The 27,344-nt window shown below is 48.2% G+C and overlaps 2 protein-coding genes across 3 annotated transcripts in view; one reads left to right on the forward strand and one right to left on the reverse strand.

Moving 5' to 3' along the window:
- The window catches only part of AHNAK (AHNAK nucleoprotein), a 73,794-nt gene extending 56,520 nt beyond the window's left edge, over positions 1 to 17,274 (forward strand). The window contains exons 5-6 of one of the 2 annotated variants that reach the window (XM_063145708.1): positions 505 to 4,327; positions 6,044 to 17,274. In XM_063145708.1, coding sequence (XP_063001778.1) covers positions 505 to 4,327; positions 6,044 to 16,329 — 14,109 coding nt within the window. In that variant the 3' untranslated portion in view covers positions 16,330 to 17,274. Of the gene's footprint in view, positions 1 to 504 lie in introns of both variants that reach the window. The other variant, XM_063145707.1, reaches the window with a different exon arrangement.
- A 3,574-nt stretch (positions 17,275 to 20,848) lies between these two features.
- On the reverse strand, positions 20,849 to 26,657 carry SAC3D1 (SAC3 domain containing 1). Its single transcript, XM_063146243.1, has 2 exons — positions 26,033 to 26,657; positions 20,849 to 23,319 (listed from the first exon to the last, which is right to left on the reverse strand). The coding sequence occupies exons 1-2, from the start codon at positions 26,655 to 26,657 to the stop codon at positions 22,838 to 22,840; spliced, it is 1,107 nt and encodes a 368-aa protein (XP_063002313.1). The 3' UTR covers positions 20,849 to 22,837.
- Between the last annotated feature and the right edge of the window lie 687 nt (positions 26,658 to 27,344).

The following is a 27,344-nucleotide window of genomic DNA, read 5'->3' on the forward strand; positions in this document are numbered from 1 at the left end:
CTAAAGCATCCCTGACAGATGGTTGTCCAACTGCCTCTTGAAGGCCTCTAGTGTGGGAGAGCCCACAACCTCCCTAGGTAACTGTTTCCATTGTCGTACTGCTCTAACAGTCAGGAAGTTTTTCCTGATGTCCAACTGGAATCTGGCTTCCTTTAACTTGAGCCCGTTATTCCATGTCCTGCACTCTGGGAGGATCGGGAAGAGATCCTGGCCCTCCTCTGTGTGACAACCTTTTAAGTACTTGAAGAGTGTTATCATGTCTCCCCTCAGTCCTCTCTTCTCCAGGCTAAACATGCCCAGTTCTTTCAGTCTCTCTTCATAGGGCTTTGTTTCCAGACCCCTGATCATTCTGGTTGCCCTCCTCTGAACCCTCCTCCTCCTCAGATATTAAATAAATATCTAGATAGATGTAGATGTAGATATCTGTCTGTATGGACACAGATGGTACATGTTTCACATTTAGACTAGCTTCAGCATTAACAACCCCATTCCTTTGTGTTCCAGAGTGGGGATGACGAAGAGTACAGACGCATTTACACAACGAAAATTAAGCCTCGCCTTAAATCAGAAGATGGTATGGAAGTGGAGCAGGCAGGAACTCAGAGCCGAACCATTACAGTCACCAAGAGAGTCACTGCTTACACGGTTGACGTCACTGGCCACGAAGGCGCCAAAGAGATTGACATCACCAGTCCAGAGTTTAAAATCAAGATTCCGAAACATGAACTCACCCACGTTTCCAAAGCAGAGATTGAAACGGAACCGGGGAAAACCGTCATCAAGATCCCGCACGTGGATTTATCGGGAAGAACCACCCAAGTCAAAGACTCCCAGGGAAGACCTGACGTTACATATTCCGGAGCAGCTGTGGAATCGCCCTCCCGCAAGTTGGAGTTTGGCATTCCTGATATCCACGTGGGAATGCCTAAGGTGGGGAAAGAGGATGTCTGTATCTCTGGGCCTCATGTTACAGGTGTAGATCTGAGAGCTCAGACAGACTTTAAACCAGAAGGCCGAGATGTTGGTTTCCATGTTACAAGGCCTGAAATAAATGGGAAAACGGGAGGGGTTGCTGGGGTCCCGGGAGGTCTCTCAGGCCCTAAAATACAAGGTGATGTGGGAGGCTTCCAAACTGATTGGTCATTACCACACCTCAAGGGTCCTTCAGTTGCCATTTCAGGGCCCCAAATAAGTGGTGAATTGAAAGGTCCCAAAGTGGTTGAAGGCAGCGTTAAAGCTCCAGATGTTGACATTGAAAGGAAAACAAAGGTTTCATTTCCCGCCATGAAATTGCCCAAATTTGGCATATCGTCTCCAGTTTGTGACGTTGAGGTTCCTCAGCTGGACGCAAGCGCGCCATCCGGGATGATCAAAGGCCCGAAGTATACAGTGGGAAGTCCTGGAATTGCACAACCACAAGTAGACGTGGGCCTAAAAGGGCTGGACTTGAGGGGCGGTGTGAAGGTTTCCTCTCCAACACTGGAAGGCCCCAAGGTGGATATCAAAGGGCCTCAGGTGGATGTTGGAGCCCCAGACATTGGACTCGAAGGGGGTGAAGGAAAAGTTAAAATACCCCACATGAAACCTCCTAAGTTTTCTGCATCAGGATCTGCAGTGGACGTGACTGTTCCAAAGGGGGGAGTTGACATCTCAGGACCTAAGGTGGATCTACGTGCTCCAGATGTGGCTCTTGAAGCACATGTGAAAGGACCCAGGTTTGGCAAACCCCAAATAGTTGGCCAGGTACCCCAAATCTCTATGTCAGATGTGGACTTGAACCTTAAGGGCCATAAAGTGAGAAGAGCCTTTTCAGGGCCAAAGCTAGAAGGTGACTTGAAAGGCCCCAGTGTGGACATTAAAGGCCCCAAGCTAGACATTGGAGCTCCTGAGTGTAGCTTAAAAGGCCCGGAAGTCTCAATGCCATCCTTGAAAACATCACCAATAGCAATCGGTGTGCCAGACGTGGACTTAAACCTGAAGGGGACAAGACTAAAAGGTGACATGGATGTTTCTGTGCCAAAGCTAGAAGGTGGTCTCAAGGGCCCTCAGGTGGATATCAAAGGCCCCAAAGTGGACATAGCTGCACCAGGCATTGGCATCAAAGGCCCTGCAGGACATCTGAAAGGTCCTCATGTCACGGTGCCAGAAATGCATGTCAAGTCTCCTCAAATATCCATGCCGGACATCGACGTGAACTTGAAAGGCCCCAAAACCAAGGGGGGTATGGGTGTTTCCATCCCGAAAGTGGAAGGAGAATTAAAAGGTCCCGCTGTTGACATCAAGGGCCCTACATTGGACATTGGCTCACCAGATGTTGGACTTCACGGACCTGAACTCAAAATGCCCAAAATGAAATTGCCTAAATTCAGCTTGAAAGGCGAAGTTCCTGATGTGGACGTCAGCCTTCCAAAGGGCAGCGTTGACGTTTCAGGCCCGAAATTAGACATCGAAGCTCCAACTGTGGACATCAAAGGCCCTGGAGGACATCTGAAAGGTCCTCATGTCAAGATGCCAGAAATGCATGTCAAGACTCCTCAAATATCCATGCCGGACATTGACCTGAATTTGAAAGGCCCCAAAACCAGGGGGGGTATGGGAGTTTCCATTCCGAAAGTGGAAGGAGAATTAAAGGGTCCAGCTGTTGACATCAAGGGCCCTAAATTGGACATTGGTGCACCAGATGTTGGACTTCACGGACCTGAACTCAAAATGCCCAAAATGAAATTGCCTAAATTCAGCTTGAAAGGCGAAGTTCCTGATGTGGACGTCAGTCTTCCAAAGGGCAGCGTTGACATTTCAAGCCCGAAATTAGATATTGAAGCTCCAACTTTGGACATCAAAGGCCCCGGAGGACAATTGAAAGGTCCTCATGTCAAGATGCCTGAATTAAATATCCAGGCACCAAAGATCTCTGTGCCAGATGTGGACTTGAACCTGAAGGGGCCAAAACTAAAAGGTGACATGGATGTTTCTGTGCCAAAGATAGAAGGTGGCCTCAAGGGCCCCCAAATGGATATCAAAGGCCCCAAAGTGGACATAGCTGCACCCAGTATTGGCATCAAAGGCCCCGGAGGACTGAAAGGTCCTCATGTCAAGGTGCCAGAAATGCATGTCAAGACTCCTCAAATTTCCATGCCAGACATTGACCTGAACTTGAAAGGCCCCAAAATCAAGGGGGACATGGGTGTTTCCATTCCGAAAGTGGAAGGAGAATTAAAGGGTCCAGCTGTTGACATCAAGGGCCCTAAATTGGACATTGGCTCACCAGATGTTGGACTTCATGGACCTGAACTCAAAATGCCCAAAATGAAATTGCCTAAATTCAGCTTGAAAGGCGAAGTTCCTGATGTGGACGTCAGTCTTCCAAAGGGCAGCGTTGACATTTCAGGCCCTAAATTAGACATCGAAGCTCCAACTGTGGACATCAAAGGCCCTGGAGGACATCTGAAAGGTCCCCATATCAAGATGCCAGAAATGCATGTCAAGTCTCCTCAAATTTCCATGCCGGACGTTGACCTGAACTTGAAAGGCCCCAAAATCAAGGGGGACATGGGTGTTTCCATCCCAAAAGTGGAAGGAGAATTAAAGGGTCCAGCTGTTAACATCAAGGGCCCTACATTGGACATTGGCTCACCAGATGTTGGACTTCACGGACCTGAACTCAAAATGCCCAAAATGAAATTGCCTAAATTCAGCTTGAAAGGCGAAGTTCCTGATGTGGACGTCAGCCTTCCAAAGGGCAGCGTTGACATTTCAGGCCCGAAATTAGACATCGAAGCTCCAGCTGTGGACATCAAAGGCCCTGGAGGACATCTGAAAGGTCCTCATGTCAAGATGCCAGAAATGCATGTCAAGACTCCTCAAATATCCATGCCGGACATTGACCTGAATTTGAAAGGCCCCAAAACCAGGGGGGGTATGGGAGTTTCCATTCCGAAAGTGGAAGGAGAATTAAAGGGTCCAGCTGTTGACATCAAGGGCCCTAAATTGGACATTGGCGCACCAGATGTTGGACTTCACGGACCTGAACTCAAAATGCCCAAAATGAAATTGCCTAAATTCAGCTTGAAAGGCGAAGTTCCTGATGTGGACGTCAGCCTTCCAAAGGGCAGTGTTGACATTTCAGGCCCTCAGGTCGACTTTGAAGCACCAGGATTGAACATTGAAGGCCCAGAAGGCAAAATTAAAGGTTCCAAATTCAAGATGCCTGAAATGCACATTAAAACTCCTAAACTTTCCATGCCAGACGTCGACTTGAACTTGAAAGGGCCTAAAGTGAAAGGAGACTTTGATGTTTCCGTGCCAAAAGTAGAAGGTGACTTGAAAGGTCCTGGGATTGATATCAAGGGGCCCAAGCTTGATGTTGATGTTCCAGATGTTGAACTTCATGGTCCCGAAGGAAAATTGAAGATGCCCAAAATGAAAATGCCGAAATTTGGAATGCCAGGCTTCAAAGGGGAAGGTCCTGATGTGGACGTCAGCCTGCCGAAGGGTGATATTAACCTTTCAGGTCCCAAGCTAGACATTGAAGCTCCTGGACTAGACATTGAAGGGCCTGAGGGAAAAATTAAAGGCCCCAAATTCAAGATGCCAGAAATGCATATGAAAACGCCTAAAATCTCCATGCCAGACATTGATCTAAACCTAAAAGGGCCCAAAGTGAAGGGCGATGTGGATGTTTCTGTTCCAAAAATAGAGGGAGGCTTCAAAGGCCCTGCTGTTGACATCAAAGGCCCCAGAATGGACATTGACGTACCTGACGTTGACCTTCATGGGCCCGAAGGGAAATTGAAAATGCCCAAATTCAAAATGCCCAAATTTGGAATGCCCGGCTTCAAAGCAGAAGGCCCAGACGTGGACGTAAACCTTCCAAGGGCAGATGTTGATGTTTCTATGCCCAAAGTAGATATTGAAGCTCCAAGTTTGGACGTCGAATGCCCAGAAGGAAAAGTGAAAGGGCCCAAGTTTAAGATGCCGGACTTGAGCATCCACGCCCCGAAGATCTCTATGCCAGATGTGAACCTGAAAGGACCCAAGTGGAAGGGCGATGTGGATATTTCTGGACCGAAGCTAGAAGGCGAACTCAAAGGGCCTCATGTCAACATTGAGGGCCCTAAATTGGATGTTGATGTTCCTGATGTCGATCTGGAAGGTCCTGAAGGGAAAATCAAAGGTTCCAAATTCAAGATGCCAAAACTGAATATTAAAACTCCTAAACTCTCCATGCCAGATGTAAACCTGGATCTAAAGGTCCCCAAAATGAAGGGTGAAATGGATTTGACTGTTCCAACGGTTGAGGGTGATCTGAAAGGACCCAGCATTGATGTAAAGGGCCCGAAGCTTGATGTAGACCTCCCAGATGTTGATCTCGAAGGTCCGGATGCCAAGTTGAAGATGCCCAAAATGAAGCTACCGAAGTTTGGGATGCCTGGGTTCAAAGGGGAAGGTCCTGATGTTGACATAAGCCTTCCCAAGGGAGATTTTGAAGTTTCAGGACCAAACCTGGATGTTGAAGGCCCGGAAGGCAAATTGAAAGGCCCCAAGTTTAAAATGCCTGAAATGCATTTCAAAACACCCAAAATCTCCATGCCAGATATTGACTTAAATTTGAAAGGACCCAAGCTAAAAGGGGATGTTGATGTTTCCGTCCCGAAACTAGAAGGGGAACTCAAGGGCCCCAACGTTGACATCAAAGGCCCCGCATTAGACCTCAGTGGTCCAGATGCGGATTTTCAGACTGAAGGGAAACTGAAAATGCCCAAACTGAAGATGCCACACTTTAGTGTCTCGGGCCCCAAACTTGAAGGCCCTGACGTAGATCTGAGCTTGCCAAAAGGAGATATTGACATTGCAGGTCCAAAGATTGACGTGGACGCACCGGAATTTGATATTGAAGGCCCCGAAGGGAAGCTGAAAGGTTCAAAGTTTAAGATGCCAAAACTAAATATCAAAGCACCAAAGATCTCCATGCCGGATGTCGACCTTCACCTGAAGGGCCCTGGAACGAGAGGGGAGATGGATGTAACTGTTCCAAATATTGAAGGCCCAGATGTGGATATCAAAGGACCCAAATTGGACATTGAGGCACCTGATGTTGAGCTCCATGGACCAGAAGGGAGACTGAAGATGCCAAAATTCAAAATGCCCAAGTTTGGAATGCCTGGATTCAAAGGAGAAGGTCCAGATGTGGATTTAAGCCTCCCTAAAGCAGACCTCGACGTTTCTGTCCCAAAAGTTGATGTTGAAGCACCAAGTTTGGACATTGAAGGCCCAGAAGGAAAACTGAAAGGGCCGCGGTTTAAGATGCCTGAGATGCATATCAAAGCTCCAAAGATATCTATGCCAGATGTTGATTTGAACCTGAAAGGCCCCAAAATCAAGGGTGATGTAGATGTCTCCGTTCCCAAACTGGAAGGTGATTTGAAAGGGCCGCAAATTGATATCAAAGGTCCGAAACTGGATATTGATGCTCCAGATGTTGACCTTCATGGGCCAGAAGGGAGACTAAAAATGCCCAAATTCAAAATGCCCAAATTTGGAATGCCTGGATTCAAAGGGGAAGGTCCAGATGTGGATATAAGTCTTCCCAAAGCAGACCTTGACGTCTCTGTTCCAAAAGTTGATGTGGAAGCACCAAGTTTGGACATTGAAGGCCCAGAAGGAAAACTGAAAGGGCCGCGGTTTAAGATGCCTGAGATGCATATCAAAGCACCCAAAATCTCCATGCCGGACTTTGACTTGAATTTGAAAGGTCCCAAAATGAAGGGTGACGTGGATGTGTCTGTACCAAAGTTGGAAGGTGATCTGAAGGGTCCAGACTTTGACATCAAAGGTCCAAAACTAGACGTAGATGTTCCCAACGTTGAACTTGAAGGTCCTGAAGGGAAGTGGAAAACCCCCAAATTTAAGATGCCTGAGATGAACATCAAAGCACCCAAAATCTCCATGCCTGATGTGGATTTCAATCTCAAAGGCCCCAAAATGAAAGGAGAACTGGATGTTTCTGTACCGAAGCTAGAAGGTGACCTGAAAGGCCCAGATGTTGATATCAAGGGCCCCAAATTGGACATTGATGCTCCTGATGTTGAGATTGAAGGCCCTGATGGAAAGTGGAAGGGTCCTAAGTTTAAGATGCCAGACATGCATTTCAAAGCACCCAAAATCTCCATGCCGGACTTTGACTTGAATTTGAAAGGTCCCAAAGTGAAGGGTGACATGGATGTGTCCGTACCAAAGTTGGAAGGTGATCTGAAGGGTCCGGACTTTGATATCAAGGGCCCCAAAGTTGGTGTTGATATTCCTGATGTTGATCTGGAAGGACCTGAAGGAAAACTGAAAGGGCCCAAATTTAAGATGCCTGAAATGCATTTCAATGTTCCTAAAATCTCTATGCCGGACATCGACTTGAACTGGAGAGGGCCTAAAATCAAAGGCGATGCTGATATTTCTGTCCCAAAACTGGAGGGAGACTTGAAAGGCCCAGATGTTGATATCAAGGGTCCAAAACTGGATGTTGATGTTCCTGATGTTGATATTGAAGGTCCTGATGGGAAATGGAAGAGTCCCAAATTTAAAATGCCTGAAATGAACATAAAAGCACCCAAAATCTCCATGCCAGATTTTGACCTGAACTTGAAGGCTCCCAAAATGAAAGGGAATGTTGATGTTTCTGTGCCACAGTTAGAGGGAGATCTCAAAGGACCAGATGTTGATATTAAAGGCCCCAAATTAGACATTGATGCTCCTGACATAAATATAGAGGGTCCGGAAGGGAAATGGAAAACCCCCAAATTTAAGATGCCTGAAATGCACATTAAGGCTCCCAAAATCTCCATGCCGGACATTGATTTGAACCTGAAAGGCCCTAAACTGAAGGGGGATGTTGACCTTTCAGTTCCAACGCTGGAAGGTGACCTGAAAGGCCCAGATGTTGATATCAAGGGCCCCAAATTGGACATTGATGCTCCTGATGTTGAAATTGAAGGCCCTGATGGAAAGTGGACGGGTCCTAAATTTAAAATGCCTGATATGCATTTCAAAGCACCCAAAATCTCCATGCCAGATTTTGACTTGAATTTGAAAGGTCCCAAGGTGAAGGGTGATGTGGATGTGTCCGTACCAAAGTTGGAAGGTGATCTGAAGGGTCCGGACTTTGATATCAAAGGGCCGAAACTAGACGTAGATGTTCCTGATGTTGAACTTGAAGGTCCAGAAGGGAAGTGGAAAACCCCCAAATTTAAGATGCCTGAAATGAACATTAAAGCCCCCAAGATTTCCATGCCAGATGTAAATTTGAACCTGAAAGGCCCCAAATGGAAAGGAGATGTAGATGTTTCACTACCGAAGGCAGAAGGCCCTGACATAGATATCAAAGGCCCCAAATTGGACATTGAGACACCAGATGTTGACTTGCATGGTCCAGAGGGGAAGCTGAAAATGCCCAAATTTAAAATGCCCAAATTTGGAATGCCTAGTTTCAAAGGAGAAGGCCCTGAACTGGACGTAACTCTCCCAAAGGGAGATATTGACCTATCTGCTCCAAAGGTGAACATCGAAGGTCCTGAATTAGACTTTGAAGGTCCTGAAGGCAAAATTAAAGGCCCCAAGTTTAAGATGCCTGATATGCACATCAAGACGTCTAAGATCTCCATGCCAGATGTTGACTTGAATTTGAAGGGTCCGAAACTGAAGGGCGATGTGGATGTTTCGCTACCAAAAGTTGAAGGTGAATTCAAAGGGCCTGACTTTGACATCAAAGGCCCCAAGTTAGACATTGACACTCCAGATGTTGACCTTCATGGCCCAGAGGGCAAGCTCAAACTGCCCAAATTTAAAATGCCCAAGTTTGGAATGCCTGGTTTTAAAGGAGAAGGTCCTTCAGTGGATGTGAATTTACCCAAGGAAGAGATGGATATTTCTGGTCCCAAACTAGATATTGAAACGCCTGATTTTGAAATTGAAGGCCCTGAAGGGAAATTAAAGGGCCCCAAGTTTAAGAAGCCTGAAATGCATTTTAACGTTCCCAAAATCTCAATGCCAGACATTGACTTGAATTTGAAAGGTCCAAAATTTAAGGGAGATTTAGAAGGTGACATTAAAGGTCCTAAGGTTGAATTGAAAGGACCTGATGTTGACCTGGAGATGCCAAAGGTTGATATTGAAGCAAAACCAAAGAAATCAAGATTTAAACTTCCAAAGTTCAATTTTTCTGGCCCCAAAGTCCATACTCCAGAAGTTGATGTGAAACTCAAGAAACCAGATATTGATATCTCAGGACCCAAAGTTGATGTTCAGGGTCCAGATGTTGACATCCAGGGGAAAGCAAAAGGTCCTAAATTCAAAATGCCTTCCTTGAACATTTCATCACCTAAAGTTTCGATGCCTGATGTGGAATTAAATTTGAAAGGGCCAAAATTGAAGGGTGACCTGGATGTTTCTGTTCCAAGCCTGGAAGGAGATTTGAAGGGGCCTGACCTTGACATCAAAGGCCCCAAGTTGGACATTGATGCTCCAGATGTTGATCTCCATGGACCAGAGGGCAAACTCAAAATGCCTAAATTTAAAATGCCCAAATTCGGAGTGCCAGGAATCAAAGCCGAGGGCCCTGAGGTAGATGTAAACCTCCCCAAAGCAGACATTGATATTTCAGGCCCGAAAATGGACATTGAAATGCCAGACTTGGAAATAGAAGGACCAGAGGGCAAGATCAAAGGCCCCAAATTTAAGATGCCAGACATGCATTTTAATGTTCCCAAGATTTCAATGCCCGATATAGATATAAACTTAAAAGGCCCTAAAATGAAAGGAGACATTGATGTTTCAGTTCCCAAACTGGAAGGCGACCTGAAAGGCCCAGATTTTGATATCAAGGGCCCCAAATTGGACATTGATGCTCCTGATGTTGAGATTGAAGGCCCTGATGGAAAGTGGAAGGGTCCTAAATTTAAAATGCCTGACATGCATTTCAAATCACCCAAAATCTCCATGCCAGACTTTGACTTGAATTTGAAAGGTCCCAAAGTGAAGGGTGACGTGGATGTGTCCATACCAAAGTTGGAAGGTGATCTGAAGGGTCCAGACTTTGACATCAAAGGGCCAAAACTAGACGTAGATGTTCCTGATGTTGAACTTGAAGGTCCAGAAGGAAAGTGGAAAGGCCCTAAGTTTAGGATGCCTGAGATGAACATCAAAGCACCCAAAATCTCCATGCCTGATGTGGATTTCAATCTCAAAGGGCCCAAAATGAAAGGAGATCTGGATGTTTCAGCACCAGGGTTGGAAGGCGATTTGAAAGGGCCTGAAATTGACATCAAAGGTCCAAAACTGGATATTGATGCTCCAGATGTTGACCTTCATGGCCCAGAAGGCAAACTCAAAATGCCCAAGTTCAAGATGCCCAAGTTTGGAATGCCGGGCTTCAAAGGGGAAGGCCCAGATGTGGACGTAAGCCTCCCCAAAGCAGACATTGACGTTTCTCTTCCCAAAGTAGACATTGCCGCACCAAGCTTGGATGTAGAAGGCCCAGAAGGAAAGGTGAAGGGCCCTAAGTTTAAGATGCCGGACATGCATTTCAAGACACCTCACATCTCCATGCCGGACATTGATTTGAACCTGAAAGGCCCTAAACTGAAGGGGGATGTTGACCTTTCAGTTCCCAAACTGGAAGGCGACCTGAAAGGCCCAGATGTTGATATCAAGGGCCCCAAATTGGACATCGATGCTCCTGATGTTGAGATTGAAGGCCCTGATGGAAAGTGGAAGGGTCCTAAGTTTAAGATGCCTGACATGCATTTCAAATCACCCAAAATCTCCATGCCGGACTTTGACTTGAATTTGAAAGGTCCCAAAGTGAAGGGTGATGTGGATGTGTCCGTACCAAAGTTGGAAGGTGATCTGAAGGGTCCGGACTTTGATCTCAAAGGTCCAAAACTAGACGTAGATGTTCCCGATGTTGAACTTGAAGGTCCAGAAGGAAAGTGGAAAACCCCCAAATTTAAGATGCCTGAGATGAACATCAAAGCACCCAAAATCTCCATGCCTGATGTGGATTTCAATCTCAAAGGCCCCAAAATGAAAGGAGAATTGGATGTTTCAGCACCAGGGTTGGAAGGTGATTTGAAAGGACCCAACATCGACATCAAAGGTCCAAAACTGGATATTGATGCTCCAGATGTTGACCTTCATGGGCCAGAAGGGAAATTCAAAATGCCCAAGTTCAAGATGCCCAAGTTTGGAATGCCGGGCTTCAAAGGAGAAGGCCCAGATGTGGACGTAAGCCTCCCCAAAGCAGACATTGACGTTTCTCTTCCCAAAGTAGACATTGCCGCACCAAGCTTGGATGTAGAAGGCCCAGAAGGAAAGCTGAAAGGCCCTAAGTTTAAGATGCCGGACATGCATTTCAAGACACCTCACATCTCCATGCCGGACATTGATTTGAACCTGAAAGGCCCTAAACTGAAGGGGGATGTTGACCTTTCAGTTCCCAAGCTGGAAGGTGACCTGAAAGGCCCAGATGTTGATATCAAGGGCCCCAAATTGGACATCGATGCTCCTGATGTTGAGATTGAAGGCCCTGATGGAAAGTGGAAGGGTCCTAAGTTTAAGATGCCTGATATGCATTTCAAATCACCCAAAATCTCCATGCCGGATTTTGACTTGAATTTGAAAGGTCCCAAATTGAAGGGTGATGTGGATGTGTCCGTACCAAAGTTGGAAGGTGATCTGAAGGGTCCGGACTTTGACATCAAAGGTCCAAAACTAGACGTAGATGTTCCCGATGTTGAACTTGAAGGTCCAGAAGGAAAGTGGAAAGGCCCTAAGTTTAAGATGCCTGAGATGAACATCAAAGCACCCAAAATCTCCATGCCTGATGTGGATTTCAATCTCAAAGGCCCCAAAATGAAAGGAGAACTGGACGTTTCAGCACCAGGGTTTGAAGGTGATTTGAAAGGACCCAACATCGACATCAAAGGTCCAAAACTGGATATAGATGCTCCAGATGTTGACCTTCATGGGCCAGAAGGGAAGTTCAAAATGCCCAAGTTCAAAATGCCCAAGTTTGGAATGCCGGGCTTCAAAGGGGAAGGCCCAGATGTGGACGTAAGCCTCCCCAAAGCAGACCTCGACGTTTCTCTTCCCAAAGTAGACATTGCTGCACCAAGCTTGGATGTAGAAGGCCCAGAAGGAAAGCTGAAAGGCCCTAAGTTTAAGATGCCAGACATGCACTTCAAGACCCCCAAAATCTCTATGCCTGATGTGGATTTCAATCTGAAAGGCCCCAAAATGAAAGGAGATCTGGATGTTTCAGCACCAGGGTTGGAAGGTGATTTGAAAGGGCCTGAAATTGACATCAAAGGTCCAAAACTGGATATTGATGCTCCTGAAGTTGAGATTGAAGGCCCTGATGGAAAGTGGAAGGGTCCTAAGTTTAAGATGCCTGATATGCATTTCAAATCACCCAAAATCTCCATGCCGGATTTTGACTTGAATTTGAAAGGTCCCAAGGTGAAGGGTGACGTGGATGTATCCGTACCAAAGTTGGAAGGCGATCTGAAAGGCCCGGACTTTGACATCAAAGGTCCAAAACTAGACGTAGATGTTCCCGACGTTGAACTTGAAGGTCCAGAAGGAAAGTGGAAAGGCCCTAAGTTTAAGATGCCCGAGATGAACATCAAAGCTCCGAAAATCTCCATGCCAGATGTTGACTTCAACTTAAAGGGCCCAAAACTGAAGGGAGATATGGATGTGGATGTATCTGTCCCTAAGATAAGTGGTGATTTGAAGGGACCAAGTGTTGATATAAAAGGCCCCAAAATGGATGTTGAAGTACCTGATGTTGAGTTGGAATGTCCTGAAGGAAAACTCAAAGGTCCCAAGTTTAAGATGCCTGAAATGCATTTTAAAACCCCCAAAATTTCCATGCCAGATTTTGACTTGAACCTCAAAGGTCCCAAGGTGAAAGGTGACATGGATGTGTCCGTACCAAAGTTGGAAGGCGATCTGAAAGGCCCGGACTTTGACATCAAAGGTCCAAAACTAGACGTAAACGTTCCCGACGTTGAACTTGAAGGCCCAGAAGGAAAGTTGAAAGGCCCTAAATTTAAGATGCCTGAAATGCACATCAAAGCACCCAAAATATCTATGCCTGATGTGGATTTCAATCTCAAAGGACCTCATATGAAAGGTGACCTGAATGTTTCTGGACCAAAATTTGAAGGGGATTTGAAAGGCCCCGAAATTGACATCAAAGGCCCTAAACTGGACATTGATGCTCCTGATGTCGATATTCATGGTCCAGATGGAAAAATAAAGTTTCCCAAGATGAAGCTACCCAAATTTGGCATGCCTGGATTCAAAGGAGAAGGACCTCATGTAGATGTAAATCTACCCAAAGGAGACTTTGAATTATCAGGTCCGGCAGTCAACGTTGAAGCACCCAGCTTGGACATTGAAGGGCCAGAAGGAAAACTGAAAGGCCCCAAGGTCAAGATGCCAGAAATGCACTTCAAGACCCCTCAAATCACCATGCCAGAGATCGACTTAAATCTGAAAGGACACAAAATGAAAGGCGAGGTTGACGTCTCTGCTCCCAAGATTGAAGGCAACTTAAAAGGCCCAGAGCTTGACTTAGAGTGTCCAGATATGAATATCGAAGGGCCAGAGGGCAGTGTTAAACTTCCCAAGTTTAAGATGCCAAAATTTGGATTTGGAGCAAAAAGCCCCAAGGCAGATGTGAAATCTCCCAACCTGGATGTTTCTCTTCCAGAAGGCGAATTGAACGTGGAGTCACCTGACATTGCTATTTCTGGGAAAGGGAAGAAAAGCAAATTTAAAATGCCCAAACTCCACATGAGCGGACCTAAAATTAAAGGCAAGAAGGGTGGATTTGACGTGAGTGGAGAGATGGATGCAAGTGTGAAAGCGCCGGATTTGGAAGGAAGCCTTTCCACCCCTGACCCAACGCTGAAAGGAGATATGAACATCAAGTCACCGAAGGGTAAGATGTTTGGGAAAATCTCCTTTCCCGATGTTGAGTTTGATATCAAATCGCCAAAGTTCAAGGGTGACGCTTCTTTGCCCAAGGTGGAAGGAGAAATCAGAGCACCAGACATTGACGTTTCGTCACCAAATCTCAAAGCACCAGGCCTTGACATCACGGTGCCCGGTGGGAGCGCCAGTCTCCCTGACGTCCACATTGGCGGTCCGGACGTCGGTCTTAAGAAACCCAAGTTCAAACTCTCAAGTGGAAATGTTGATCTGGCCTGTCCCACATTGGAAGGAGATTTTAAGGGACCCGGTATTGATGCAAACGTTAGCGCTCCTGACATCAGCCTGAAAGGTCCCTCCATGAATCTGCCGTCTGTGGATATTTCTGCTCCTTCTCTCTCAGCCCCTGAGCTCGACGTCAACTTGAAAGGACCAAAGCTGAAAGGCGGTGTCGACCTTCCCAAAGCAGAACTGCAAGGCCCGGAAGGAAAAATGAAATTCCCCAAATTCAGTTTGCCCAAAATTGGGAAGCCAGGCGTGAAACTGGAAGGGCCTGATGTCGACCTTCAAGGACAATTGCCATCGGCGGGTATCGATGTTTCGGGCCCAAGTCTCGGGGGAGGTGTGAGCGTTCCTGCAGTTGACGTAAGCTTGAAAGGACCAAAATTAGGAGGAGACTTGGGTCTTTCTGGTGATGTTAAAGGCCCGAAGATCGGATTCGGCACACCAGATGTTGACATCGGTAGTTTTGAAGGGAAGCTGAAGATGCCAAAGACCCCAGGTCTAGATGTCAACATGAGTGCTCCAGACCTAGACGTGAAAGGGCCAGCCGTGAAAATGACTTCTGGAGGAGGCATTTCTGCACCTGAGTTTGATGTGAATCTGAAAGGACCAAAGATCAAAGGAGATCTCGGCATGTCCGGCGGCATTACGTCACCCAACGTCAACTTGGAAGGTTCTGGAGGTGGAATTAAACTTCCTTGCATGAAGATCCCCCAGTTTGGCATCTCCGGCCCTCATGTTGAAGGAGTGGATATTTCAGGACCGCAGATCAAAGGAGATCTCGGCATGTCCGGCGGCATTACGTCTCCCAAGGTGGCTGTCGACGCACCCAACGTCAACTTGGAAGGTTCTGGAGGTGGAATTAAGCTTCCTTGCATGAAGATCCCCCAATTTGGCATCTCCAGCTCTCATTGTGAAGGAGCGGATATTTCAGGGCCACAGATCAAAGGACCTGAAGTAGATTTCAGAGGGCCTAACGTCTCTGCCCCAGACTTTGACTTGAACGTGAAAGGACCAAGTTTGAAGGGTGATGCTCATTTTGCTGGTGATCTGAAAGGTCAACAAATCAGAGTGGGACTACCGGGTGTGAAAATGTCTGGCATGGATTTGGACGCTGGTGCGCCTGATGTTAGCTTGAGAGGACCTTCACTCAACATGTCAGCTCCCAAAGTTTCTGGACCAGACTTTGACGTCAGTCTAAAAGGGCCGAAGGTTGATATTTCTAGAGATGTCAAAAGTCCAGAACTAAATGTTGGCATCCAAGGGGCAGGTGGTCTTCAGTTTTCTGGACCAAAGGCAGGGGGTGATCTCAAAGGGCCTAAATTAGAGCTCAAAGGTCCTTCCTTTGGGGTGAATGTTCCACAAGGCCACTTAGAAAGTCCATCTGGGACAGTTTCATTCCCGAAGATGAAATTACCAAAATTTGTGGTTTCTGGGCAAGAGCTAACAGGTAGGGAAGTTGGCGTTGACGTTGAGTTTCCTCAGGTTCCAGAAGCGAGCCTCCACGCTGGGGCAGTGAATGTTGAACTGGAAGAGCCTGACATTAAACTTAAGAAATCTAAAATTAAAATGCCAAAGTTTGCATTTTCAAAACCGAAGGCCAAAGGCAGTGTGGGCTCCTCAGAGGTCTCCGCGTCTGTTACGGGGTGTGAAGGGGAGTTAAAAGCGAGTCTTGGTTCCTTGGAGGGTGATTTGGAAGTAGGTGAAGGGTCCGCCTCTCCGAAAGGGAAGTTCTCCTTCTTTAAGACCAAAAAGTCCCGGCACCGGTCTTCGTCCTTCAGCGACGAACACTCGTCTCACTCGACGCCGACCGGCACGCTGGAGCGTGAGGGAGACAAAGGCAAACACGCCAAACTGAAATTTGGTACCTTTGGAGGGATAGGGTCAAAAACCAAAGGGTCTTATGAGGTAACGGGAAGTGACGACGAGGCAGGAAAGGCGCAAGGGAGTGGGGCCTCAAAGCAGTCGCGCCTGTCGTCTTCTTCGAGTAACGACAGCGCGACGAAAGCCGGTATCCGAATGCCGACGGTCGAGTTGACCGTGGCAAAGAAGAAAGAGTAAAATGGAAAACTCTCATGTACATATTGTCCCTGTGTATATATCTCTCTCTCTCTTTCTCTTCCCCCTTTCCGTGCTTGTATATAAATTTCCTGGCTTGAAATACTCAGCAATAAAACAGGCGAAGCCCCGTGAAATAGTAGGCCTTAACCGAAAAACGACTCATGTTTTACTGTGATCAGGGAGGGCTCTCCTTCCGTCGATATCCATATATATCTGACAGAAACGGATACAGCTACTGTTTGGGTGAAAGCCTCAAGCAATGACGTGGCAGTGAAAGCTTTAGGGATATCCCAGAATGCAGTCCTGCTTCCCACAATGCACTGCGGCTATAAGAACGCTTGAGTTGCACCAAGTTAAAGCCAAACGGAAATTAAACGTAGCAATACATCCCCCGAAATCGAGCTGCTTAGTGAATCGGCTGTATTTGTTTGAATGAATCAGTAAAGTTTTTGCTGGGGCTATTGCTGAGTGAAGGGCAGTTTTTATTGACTACCGATAAAAAGAAGAAGAGCCTGGATTTTATGTGATATTTAAAAGCTGTGCCATACGGAAGATGGGTGTACAGTTCTTCAAACGTCTTTTGAAAAGTTTTATCTTGCGTTCAGGCTAAGGGTTTGCGCTTCGTACGCTGAGAGCTATACGTTTACTTAAGCAAGCTTTCGAATATATATAAATATATATATATATACTTTTCAATTTGCTGGTTATTTTCAGTGTTGATCTATGGGAACGTGTCCATCTTAACTACTTTTGGTTTGCTTTTATCTGCAAGGGGAGGGCTAAAGTTTGTATGGTTTAAAAAGCGGATCTATTAAAAAAGAAGAAAACACTGTAAAATATATATAGATGCAACAGAGATGTGTGAAAGTTGGCATTTCACATAAAGTCTTACGTTACCGCAAAAGTCAAAAGAGGAGAGTCAAACTTCAAATGAGGGACAGGAAAGAATATGTATGTAATAAACCATCCACGGTTTAATTTTTTGGGGTTGAAGAATGTCATTCTAAAATAAAATGGAAACGTAAACATGTGTACATTGTTGCACCATCTTAGTTGTCTCTGTATATTTATTTTTGTATAATAAGACAGGAGTTCTCTTAGTGTGGAGCAAACATCTTTTGACAGTTACTTTATTTCTCCCTACACACAGATGCTATTTGTTATCTTCTTCCTTTTTTTTTTGCTGTTAACAAATGTATCTTGATTCTAAACAAAACAAAACCGTAAAAGAAAAACTCTGTCAGCACTTTAATGGCTAATTAATTGAGAATGTATGGAAACTGATCTTGTAAAATGCAAATAAACTGTTTATTAACCTTTTGAACCCCCGGGGGCTTTTATTTCCATAGCAAGAATTGCCTCTGGATTTTGACATGATGCAATGCATCCTTCTGGAATTCACTGTGGTGTGTTGACGCCCACTGGTTTATATGGCCTTAAAAGGAGATTAGGGGTGCAGTCCTATATGTGTTTATATAGGGCCAGGGGGGAGTCCTACAACTCCCAGCTGGCTGGGAAATGTAGGACTTTTTTCTGGCTGAACACACATAGGATTGTACCCTAGGCAAAATTGTGAAATGTATCCTCCATGGTCTGAAGATTTCTACCTCCAGTACTGGGGATAACATAGAACCATAGCAGAGTTGAAAGGGGCCTCTAAGGCCATCTAGTCCAACCCCCTGCTCAATGCAGGAATCCACCCTAAAGCATTCCTGACAGAGGGTAGTCCAGCTGCCTCTTGAAGGCCTCTAGTGTGGGAGAGCCCACAACCTCCCTAGGGAGCTGGTTCCATTGTCGTACTGCTCTAACAGTCAGGAAGTTTTTCCTGATGTCCAGCTGGAATCTGGCTTCCTTTCACTTGAGCCCATTATTCCGTGGCCTGCACTCTGGGAGGATCGAGAAGAGACAGCCATTACTTTCATATCTTGCTTGTAATTTTCCCAGGAGTACTGGAGTGGTACCCAATGGGCAGAAATAATAATAAAAAAAGGTTGTCTCATAAAATCTAAAGCCCCCAAAGTGAAAAACACATTTTTTAAAAAAGTATTTAAGTGAGATGTGAATGTTTGTAGGGCAGAAGCACCCCGTGCACATGAGATCTTCAAACAGGGTCTTCTCCTTACCTGCTCCGTGAAGCTGGCCAAGGATGAAATCTCATACCTTCTGCTCTATGTCCCCTCCAAAATGCATCCTGTGCAATCCAATTTTGTATCCTATGCAATCCGATGCATTGTTCTCCCTCTCTCAAAATACTAGAACCCAAAGGGGTCATCCCATGAAACTGATTGGTGGGAGATCCAGGACAAATAAAAGGACTTCTTCACACAGCACATAGTTAAATTATGGAACTTACTACCACAAGATGTAATGATGGCCACCAATCTGGATGGCTTTAAAAGGGGGTTGGATAAATTCCTGGAGAAGGCTATCCGTGGCTACTAGCCCTGATGATTGTGTGCTGTCTCCAGTATTCGAGGCAGTGAGCTTGTGTGCACCAGTTGCTGGGGAACATGGGCGGGAGGGTGCTGTTGCACCATGTCCTGCTTGTTCCTCCCTGGCCGATGGCTGGTTGGCCACTGTACGAACAGAGTGCTGGACTAGATGAATCCTTGGTCTGATCCAGTATCAGGGCTCCTCTGATGTTCTTATGCATGTTTACTCAGACTTAAGTCTGTGTTCAGATCCAGCAGGGATTATTTTATGGTCCAGACAATTGGTTAAGTGTGTTATGTAAAAGGGTGAGATGAAAGGTTAAGGCAGCTACAAGAGAGGCAGAATTGCTTACCTTATTCAGCATCACGTTCTTGTTTTAAATGCGAACCTCTTAAAGAAAAAACATCTAGCACAACCAGGGAGTTTAAAGAAAAATGTGGAACAGGCTTATGTCAGGTCCTCCGATTTTTGAACGAGCAGGAACAGATGAACTAAGCTAAGACTCGATGATAAAAACATGAGGACCAGCTTCCTTACGCCGGACAATGTGTTCAGCATGACTAGTCCCATTGATGTCAATGGGTCTGCTTTCAAGTATGATTACATTTGGATCCAACCCCGTGTCGTTAAAGTGTGTATTATACTCGTATTTCTCACATTTTTTCAACCACTCATTTAACTTGATCGAAAAGAAACCGCTTTCGAAAAGAAATTCAGAGGAGAAATTTTGGAGGAATTCTCATGGGTCGGATTCACGGCTCCTGCGCTTGCCTTACTCACGAGGTGGCTGCAGGCTGTCGCTTCCTGCTCTGAAGAGGGACAGAGGTACCAACATTGTGGAACCTGCCAAAACACACACTGGTCTTGTGCCTCCCACCACCAAAAAAACCCTTAGGAAAGGAGAAGTGAGCTGAGTCACAACCCCTCAGCTCTACTTGTGAGAAACTGTCGGTGAATTTCTTCTTCCGCTGGAGAAATTTGACGAAATTTGTCCCCCCAATTTCACCACCCACTAATAGGGTGGAGAATTTTGCGGGGCGGTTTGCTACCAGCTCTAATTATGACACTTTCGATTTCTGTTCCAGTCAAAAAGTAATCTTTTTTTCAACCACATGGCAAGGGTGATTGGCGTGGATGTCAGAGAATTTGAGGGGTGTGTGTGTGTGTGTGTGTGAAATTGCTTGAGTAGATTTTCCATAGATTCCTGAAGGGCCAGGATCTCTTCTCGATCCTCCCAGAGTGCAGGACATGGAATAATGGTCTCAAGTTAAAGGAAGCCAGATTCTGGCTGGACATCAGGAAAAACTTCCTGACTGTTAAAGCAGTACGACAATGGAATCTGTTACCTAGGGAGGTTGTGGGCTCTCCCACACTAGAGGCCTTCAAGAGGCAGCTGGACAACCATCTGTAAGGGATGCTTTAGGGTGGATTCCTGCATTGAGCAGGGGGTTGGACTAGATGGCCTTGTAGGCCCCTTCCAACTCTGCTATTCTATGATTCTATTAATATAAGCGTATGTGTTCAGAAGACAACTTTAAACCATGGCATTTACCATGGTAGTTAAGCCAGAAAGCTGGGCTGTGTTCAGAAGACACCTTAAACCATGATTTTAACCATGGTGAATAAGGCTTTTTGAACTTCGTCACTGTGGTTAAAGTCGTGGTTTAAGGTGTCTTCTGAATGGGGAGAAGATGGTTTAAAAGGGATAAAGATTTAGGACCCTGAATTAATGTGTGAAAAACTGATACCTTTGGCCATCCACTAAGTGTCTTGTGCTTCCAAGCTGACCCCAGACGCCCACTTCTGCCGTGCAATCTGGTACTTGACCAACCTGCAGGGGTTAACGTTGACATCCCAAAAAGCTCAGGCCACGGGGGGACGGGGGGGCGGGGGGAAGTTGGGCACCTGTGTTTCTAAGGCAGAGCGTCCCTGGGCAAGGAAGACAACTTGGAAGATTAGGAAGCAGCCAGAGACGTGGGTGAGGAACTTTGGATAACGAAATGCTTTGGACGCAGGAAAAAGTAAATATCCAATTTCTCAAAGCCATTTAAAGTGGCTTCTTTCAATGAAAGCTTTAGGCAGAGCATTCCACCCACTGAGGCAACTGAGCAAGGGTTTTATTTCGTTGGCATCGGCAGCTGAGATTTCCGCAGGAGGAAGCCAGAGAACTGTCACACGATATTTGAAAAGAAGAAACCCAGCACTGGCTCCGTCTTGCACTTTGGCGAAGGCTACAAATAGCACCAACTAAGAAACAGGTTCATAACAACACACATAATTAAACGGCATTAACAGAGCTCCCACACTTTGCCGGAGTGGTCCAACCGGACTCCCTCTTCCCAAATCCCTTAGGAACTCACAGACGCTATCACGGAGAATTGCCACATATTCCTCCACCGTGGTCACGGGACAACTCAACCGGACCTCAGCATCCAATTCTTCTACCTATGAGGAATTCCGCCCCGCACCTCCCAATTCGCACGCAGTTCAGCCTTCTGTGTCAGGACGTAGAAAGTCTTCTCTACAGAGTGGAGGCTGGTGACTCCGATGTCAGCTGGGCAGTGCATCTGCTCTGAGTTTCGGTCCGAACCGGTCCGAACACTTTACACCTTAGATAGACCCTTTAGAATTCTGACCAGTTGTAATTGAAACCCGGAGCGGATTCACCACCTCACTGGCATCAAAGCCACCAGCCACCCCTAGCCTTGGGCCACTCCGAGTGTTGCACACCTGCGTTGTGTGCATAAGGCCAACTGATTCCATTTCCAGGTAGAGCTGAGAAAGGACCCTTTCTGAAGCCCTGGAGAGTTGCCAGTCAGTGCAGAACCTGTGGCCCACCAGGCATTTTTTTTGGGGGGGGACTCCAAATCCCATCAGCCACAGCCAGCATGGACCATGTTAAGGTAGATGAGCATTTCATCTGAAAAACTTGATCTCTTGGCCCAAAGGAAAGATGGGGGTGGAGGGGGAGAACAAGGATCCAGAAGGGAGGCGTTTTTATTCCTTTTACCCTAACAAGTTTAGGATTGGCTGCTTTCAGGGAGTACAAATACTCTCCCGCAACCACGCACTAAGGAAACAGAGGCGCCCCGCACATACAGAGCGTGTGAATGAATGCGCCCAGACAAGGCCGTTTCAGCTGCCTATGCCTCCTTCTCAAAAGTTCTGGCCTTAACGCCGCTCTGCCTTCCGGATCTGCAAACACCCCCTGGATTTTTAGTTGCAGAGTTGCCCCAGTGAGACATAAGCCACTTCGGGCTAACCAAACGCGTTGCAAGAGGCATCATGGCACAGCGCCTCTGCGAAAGGAGCAAAGACCCAACTATGCACGCAGCAGAACTGGGGTGGGAGGGGAAAGAATGCGTTGTACTACTTCTGACTCAGGGGTGTGTCACATTTTTGAATGCCCCCCGCCCTCCGTGAAGAACTCTGCACAGAAAGGAAACCAGCAGAGGAGCCAAAGAACTTTGCTGGATCGTCTCTCCCTGATGTGCTAGCTTTCTACTTACAGGGAGAGGTTTGTTGTGGAGGGCAGTATTTAAATGTGGCACCTGCAGAATTCCTTCCTTCCTTCCTTCACCGCCCTTTAGCAGAAGCTCTCTGGGCGGTCCCCCACACCGAACTTAAAACCACCAAATACAATAATTAAAAAAAAAAAAAACCTTAAAAACAGAATAAAACCGAAGTCGAAAACAAGCCAGCTGCAGCACAAGGCTGTAAAAGCACGCTGACACCATTTCCCAGGACTTTAAAAGCCTGGGGAGAGAACAAGGCCTTCACCTAGCCCCGAATGGACCACGACATCGGCATTCCCCAACCGGGGAGCCACCACGGAAAAGGCCCTCTCCGGAGTAGTCACCTGCTTCACTTCGTTTGCCGGGGGCATCCTTGGAGAACGGCCTCTGAAGATTATTTTAGGGTCCAGGCGGTGGCATAAAATAGTACAACCCGTTCTCAGCCCCGCTTTGGCTGCCTATAGGGCGCCAGCCACGGTCTCGCTGAGGGAGGGGAGACGCCCACGGCTTATCCCACTTCCCAGATCAGGTGGGGAAACCAGAGCCGAGGCGCCGTCTGCTCACACATGTCCCCACGAGCTGCAGACATCTTCTGAAAGCTCCAGCAGTGTCGTCTTGCCCCATTTCCCATCCACAAGCAGCCGCGACGGCTTGTGGTCCAGCGTCCCTGCGTCCCTGAAGGAGCCCTTCTGGAAGACAACGACGTCGCCGTCTCCCATGGCCAAGCCGTGCGCCCGGCACAGGTCGGCGGCCTCCTCCAGCGTGTCCGTGGCCAGCAGCTGGGCCAGCTGAGCCAGGGGGTACCGGCAGTTCCTGGCGCTGAAGCCGTGGCTGAAGGTGAGCAGGGCCAGGCGGCGTGCTCTCCCCAGGTGCTGATGCAGGGCGCAGCTCTGTAGGTAGGGCAGCGCCCGGGCCAGGCGGAAGAAGCGGGCGAAATTTCGCTCCAAGAAGGCCCAGTTGACGGCCAGGGCCGTGCAGAGTTCGGGGGACCCTCGGATATCATCTGGGAGTTGGAGGATCTGCCAGAGTGCTTCCGGTGAACCTGTTTGGGGGTGGGGGGCAGGAAAGGAGGAAAAGGAAGCCCATGGTCACTAATGGTTGCCTTCACATAACGCTAAGCCATGGTTTACTTTAACCACGGTTTGTCGCTTTAACCCTGAATTGTCCAAACAACCTGCAGCCTCTGTTCCCTGTTCCTGGTTGGTTTCCCTCCTCTGGGCCATTTTTTGCCAGGTTTCAACGCAGTTTAGTTTTCAGTCTGGGTACCTCTGTTGTAGGGCAGACAGCAGCGCAAACAAGCCAGGGATAAGCCACGGTTCTGGGTTCAAATACCACAACAAGCCACGAACAAGCCATGGGATCGATTTGCGGTTTATAGGTGGCTAACAAATCAGTTTGTTTGCAGCAATGGGTTCAGATGCAACAAGCCGGATTTCAACAAACCACACCGTGGCTTAGCGTTATGTGCAAACCAGGCCAATGATTCTGGCTTACGGTCCTGGCAGCTAGCCAACTGGGCCCTAATCACAATCAGGACCTAAAGATTCATCCCCCATCACCACACACACACACACACACTGTACTGAGCACTGCGATGAACATTTGAATCCGGTTTTTGATTTTGATTTTTTTTTTACCAAAATAAAAGTAAAAATGATTGGGTTCTGCTTTAGATGTGTGTTTACGTTTATACTTAGTAACCAAAACTATGGCAGGAACTACACTACTGCATTAAAACGGTTTATAAGGGTATTGACCAGTGTTGGGGCCCAGGACACGTTCCCTATACAGTTTTCAAACCGCTTTCAAAGTGTCATATCTAGCTTGGTGTAGATCTGGCCAGGTTAAATGTTCTCAGCAGCACCAATATCCACAGCTGTTTTTTCCCAGTAGCCAAATATAACTGGACTGAAATATTTTATTTAGGAGGCGAGTGAATAACAGCATCAATAATGAAAGTTCAATACTGCAACACTACACACGTAGCTGAGGGTACCGTCCCGCTGAAGTGTAGGATTGAGGCAGAGACGGTTTTCGTTTTGTTGTCACTTCTAGTCAACCAAGTAAATTCATTACTTGATGCTTGGTTTGGATTATGTATGCTTTTTGTTTTAAATTTATTCCCTGCCTCCTTTGTTTATAAATAACTAGGCCTAGTTTATGTGTGTGAGAGACAAACTTAACATACACATTTAGGGTGCGAAGTATGGATAGGCAGGAAAATGTCCTGAAACTCCAAGCCACCCCACCGACCCCAACCCGGGAGGTCATCTAGACTGGGGCAAAGCGCTTGGCCCAGCTTCATGGCTAATAAGCAGCAATTTGAACCCGGGTCTCCCCAACCCAATGCTTTAACCCAGCCTTCCTGGAACCAGGGCCCTCCAAATGTCATAAACTTCAGCTTCCATCATCCCCAGGCAGCCCAGCCAATGGTCACTGGGAGATGTCACCCCAAAATACCTGGAGGGCATCTAATAAATTAAGGCTGCTCTCACTGCTACACCAGGCGGTGGGCAAAAGGAGTTTTCCCCAGCAGTTTTGGACTTCAGTTCCCATCACCTCCCGGCCTGGGGTCCTCCAGGGGTGTTGGATTACAACTCCCATCAACCCCAAGGCCTTCCCAGGGGCTAGTCTGTAACTCCCATCATCCCCCTGCCCAGGGCCCTCATGGACTACAACTCCCATCACCCCCCAGGCCAGGGCCCCTCCAGGGGGTTAGTCTGTAACTCCCATCATCCCCCTGCCTGGGACCCTCATGGACTACAACTCCCATCACCCCCAGGCCAGGGGCCCTCCAGGGGGTTAGTCTGTAACTCCCATCATCCCCCTGTCCAGGCCCCCTTATGGGTCTTGGACTACAACTTCCATCACCCTTCAGGCCCAAGGCCCCTGTGAGTTTTAGACTACAACTCCCGTCATCCCTCTGCCCGGGGCCTTCATGGGTCTTGGACTACAACTTTTTCTTCTGCTGCCCTTTACGCCTGGAATGCTCTTCCAGAACACTTGAGAACTACAAACTCAATCACAGCTTTCAAAACTCAGCTGAAAACCTTTCTGTTCCCTATAGCTTTTAAATATTGAGTTTGTTCTGACTCTATACTGTTTAGCTTCACCCTACCTGGTGCCTGTTTACACTTCCCTGTGCCTGTTTGCATTCTCTTTCCCTCTTTATTGTTTACTACAACTTATTAGACTGTAAGCCTATGCGGCAGGGTCTTGCTATTTACTGTGTAATCTGTACAGCACCATGTACATTGATGGTGCTATATAAATAAATAAATAAATAAATAAATAATAATAATAATAATAATAATACAACTCCCATCACCCTCCAGGCCCTCGTGAGTCTTAGACTATAACTCCCATCATCCCTCTGCCCGGGGCCTTCATGGGTCTTGGACTACAACTTCCATCATCTCTCCAGGCCCTCGTGAGTCAGACTATAACTCCCATCACCCTTCAGGCCCACGGCCCCTCGTGAGTCTTAGACTACAACTCCCATCACCCCTCTGCCCGGGGCCCCCATGGGTCTTGGACTACAACTCCCATCACCCCCAGGCTCACGGCCCCTCGTGAGTTTTAGACTACAACTTCCATCATCTCTCCAGGCACTCGTGAGTCTTAGACTACAACTCCCTCCCTCCCACCCACCCCCAGTTCCGGGGCCCTCCAGGGGTTGTATAACTCCAGCCCCCAGCCTCCCTCCAGGGTGCTTGGGGGATGCTGGGCTTTGTAGTCGCCCGCCGCCGCCTCACCCAGGTTGTAGAGCAGGAAGAGCGCCTGGAAGCGGGGCTGCGCCGCGGGGGCCTCGTCGTCGTCGTCGTCGGGGCGCGGCTGCTGCGGCTGCGGCGGCTGCTGCGGGCGGTAGGCGCGGCGCAGGGCGGCGAAGGTCTCCTGCACCTGGGCGCGGTGCAGGTGCGCGTCGCCGCGGGCGGCCAGGCGCGCGCCGGCGTGCAGCAGGTAGACGAGCGCGCGCTCCAGCAGCGCCGCCCCCGGCCGGCCCGACACCCGCTGCAGCGTCAGGTCCAGGCGCACGGCGCGCAGCCGGTCCGCCACGAAGGCGCAGCGCTCGGCCGCCGCCGCCGCCGCCGCGCGCCCCTCGCCCTCCTCGCCCCCCGTGGCCAGCAGGTGCCGCACCGTGGCCAGCAGCACGGGCGGCGGGCGCAGCTGCTCGGGCCGCGGCGGGGGCTTGCCGGCGGCCGGCCGCGAGTACTCCTTCACGGCCCGCGACGGCGACGGGCGCCGCTCCGGAGGGGGCCCCAGCTCCAGCCCGTGCAGGCGGCCCTGGCGCCGCCGGCGCGCGAACTCCTCGGCCGGGCACATCCCCGGGCACGTGCCCCGAGGCGGCGCAGGAGGCGCGCCCGGCGCCGCGCTCTCCATGCCGCGCGGGAAGGGCAGCCCGGCGCCGCCCTCTGGCCGGGCGGGACTACCGCTCCCAGCATCCCCGAGGCTGGGAGTGGTAGTCACGCCCCGCCAGGCTGGGACGCCCAACAGCCGCCAAATAAGTGTGCTTTTTGCGCTCGAGCCGCGCAAGAAGGTCGACGGCGACAAACCCCCAGCGGGATGCTGGGCCTTGTAGTCCCACGCCGCTGGAAGGCCCTAACGCCTTAAGGCTACAACTCCCAGCGCCTCCCTGCTCCCCTCGGTTGACTCTGGGATGCTGGGACTTGTAGTCCCACGCCGCTGGAAGGCGCCCGCCAGTTTCCAAAGAATTTTGCCTTTTTGCGCTGGGCCACACGACAATGTTTTGGGCTACAACGCCCAGCCGAGCTGGCTGGGGGATGATGGGACTTGCAGCCCCACACACCTGAATCCTGCCGATCGGTTTCCGAAGGTTTTGCCCCCGGAGAAAACCTTCTGCCCCGCAGAAGTGACTGATACGGATTTCTACCCAGCAGCCTCCCAATACGAAACACTCCTCAAGTTGCATCTAAAGGCAGTTCCTTGAATTGCCCCCTCCCAGCCCAAAACTAGCGTTCAGTTGCATCCAGGAGCCTGCTGCGTTGAATATAAATATTTTAAAAATACTGCTTTTAAATATCTAAAAAAATCACCCCTCCCTCTGAG

Source organism: Elgaria multicarinata, chromosome 21, assembly GCF_023053635.1.
Source record: "Elgaria multicarinata webbii isolate HBS135686 ecotype San Diego chromosome 21, rElgMul1.1.pri, whole genome shotgun sequence".
Classification (NCBI taxonomy): domain Eukaryota; kingdom Metazoa; phylum Chordata; class Lepidosauria; order Squamata; family Anguidae; genus Elgaria; species Elgaria multicarinata.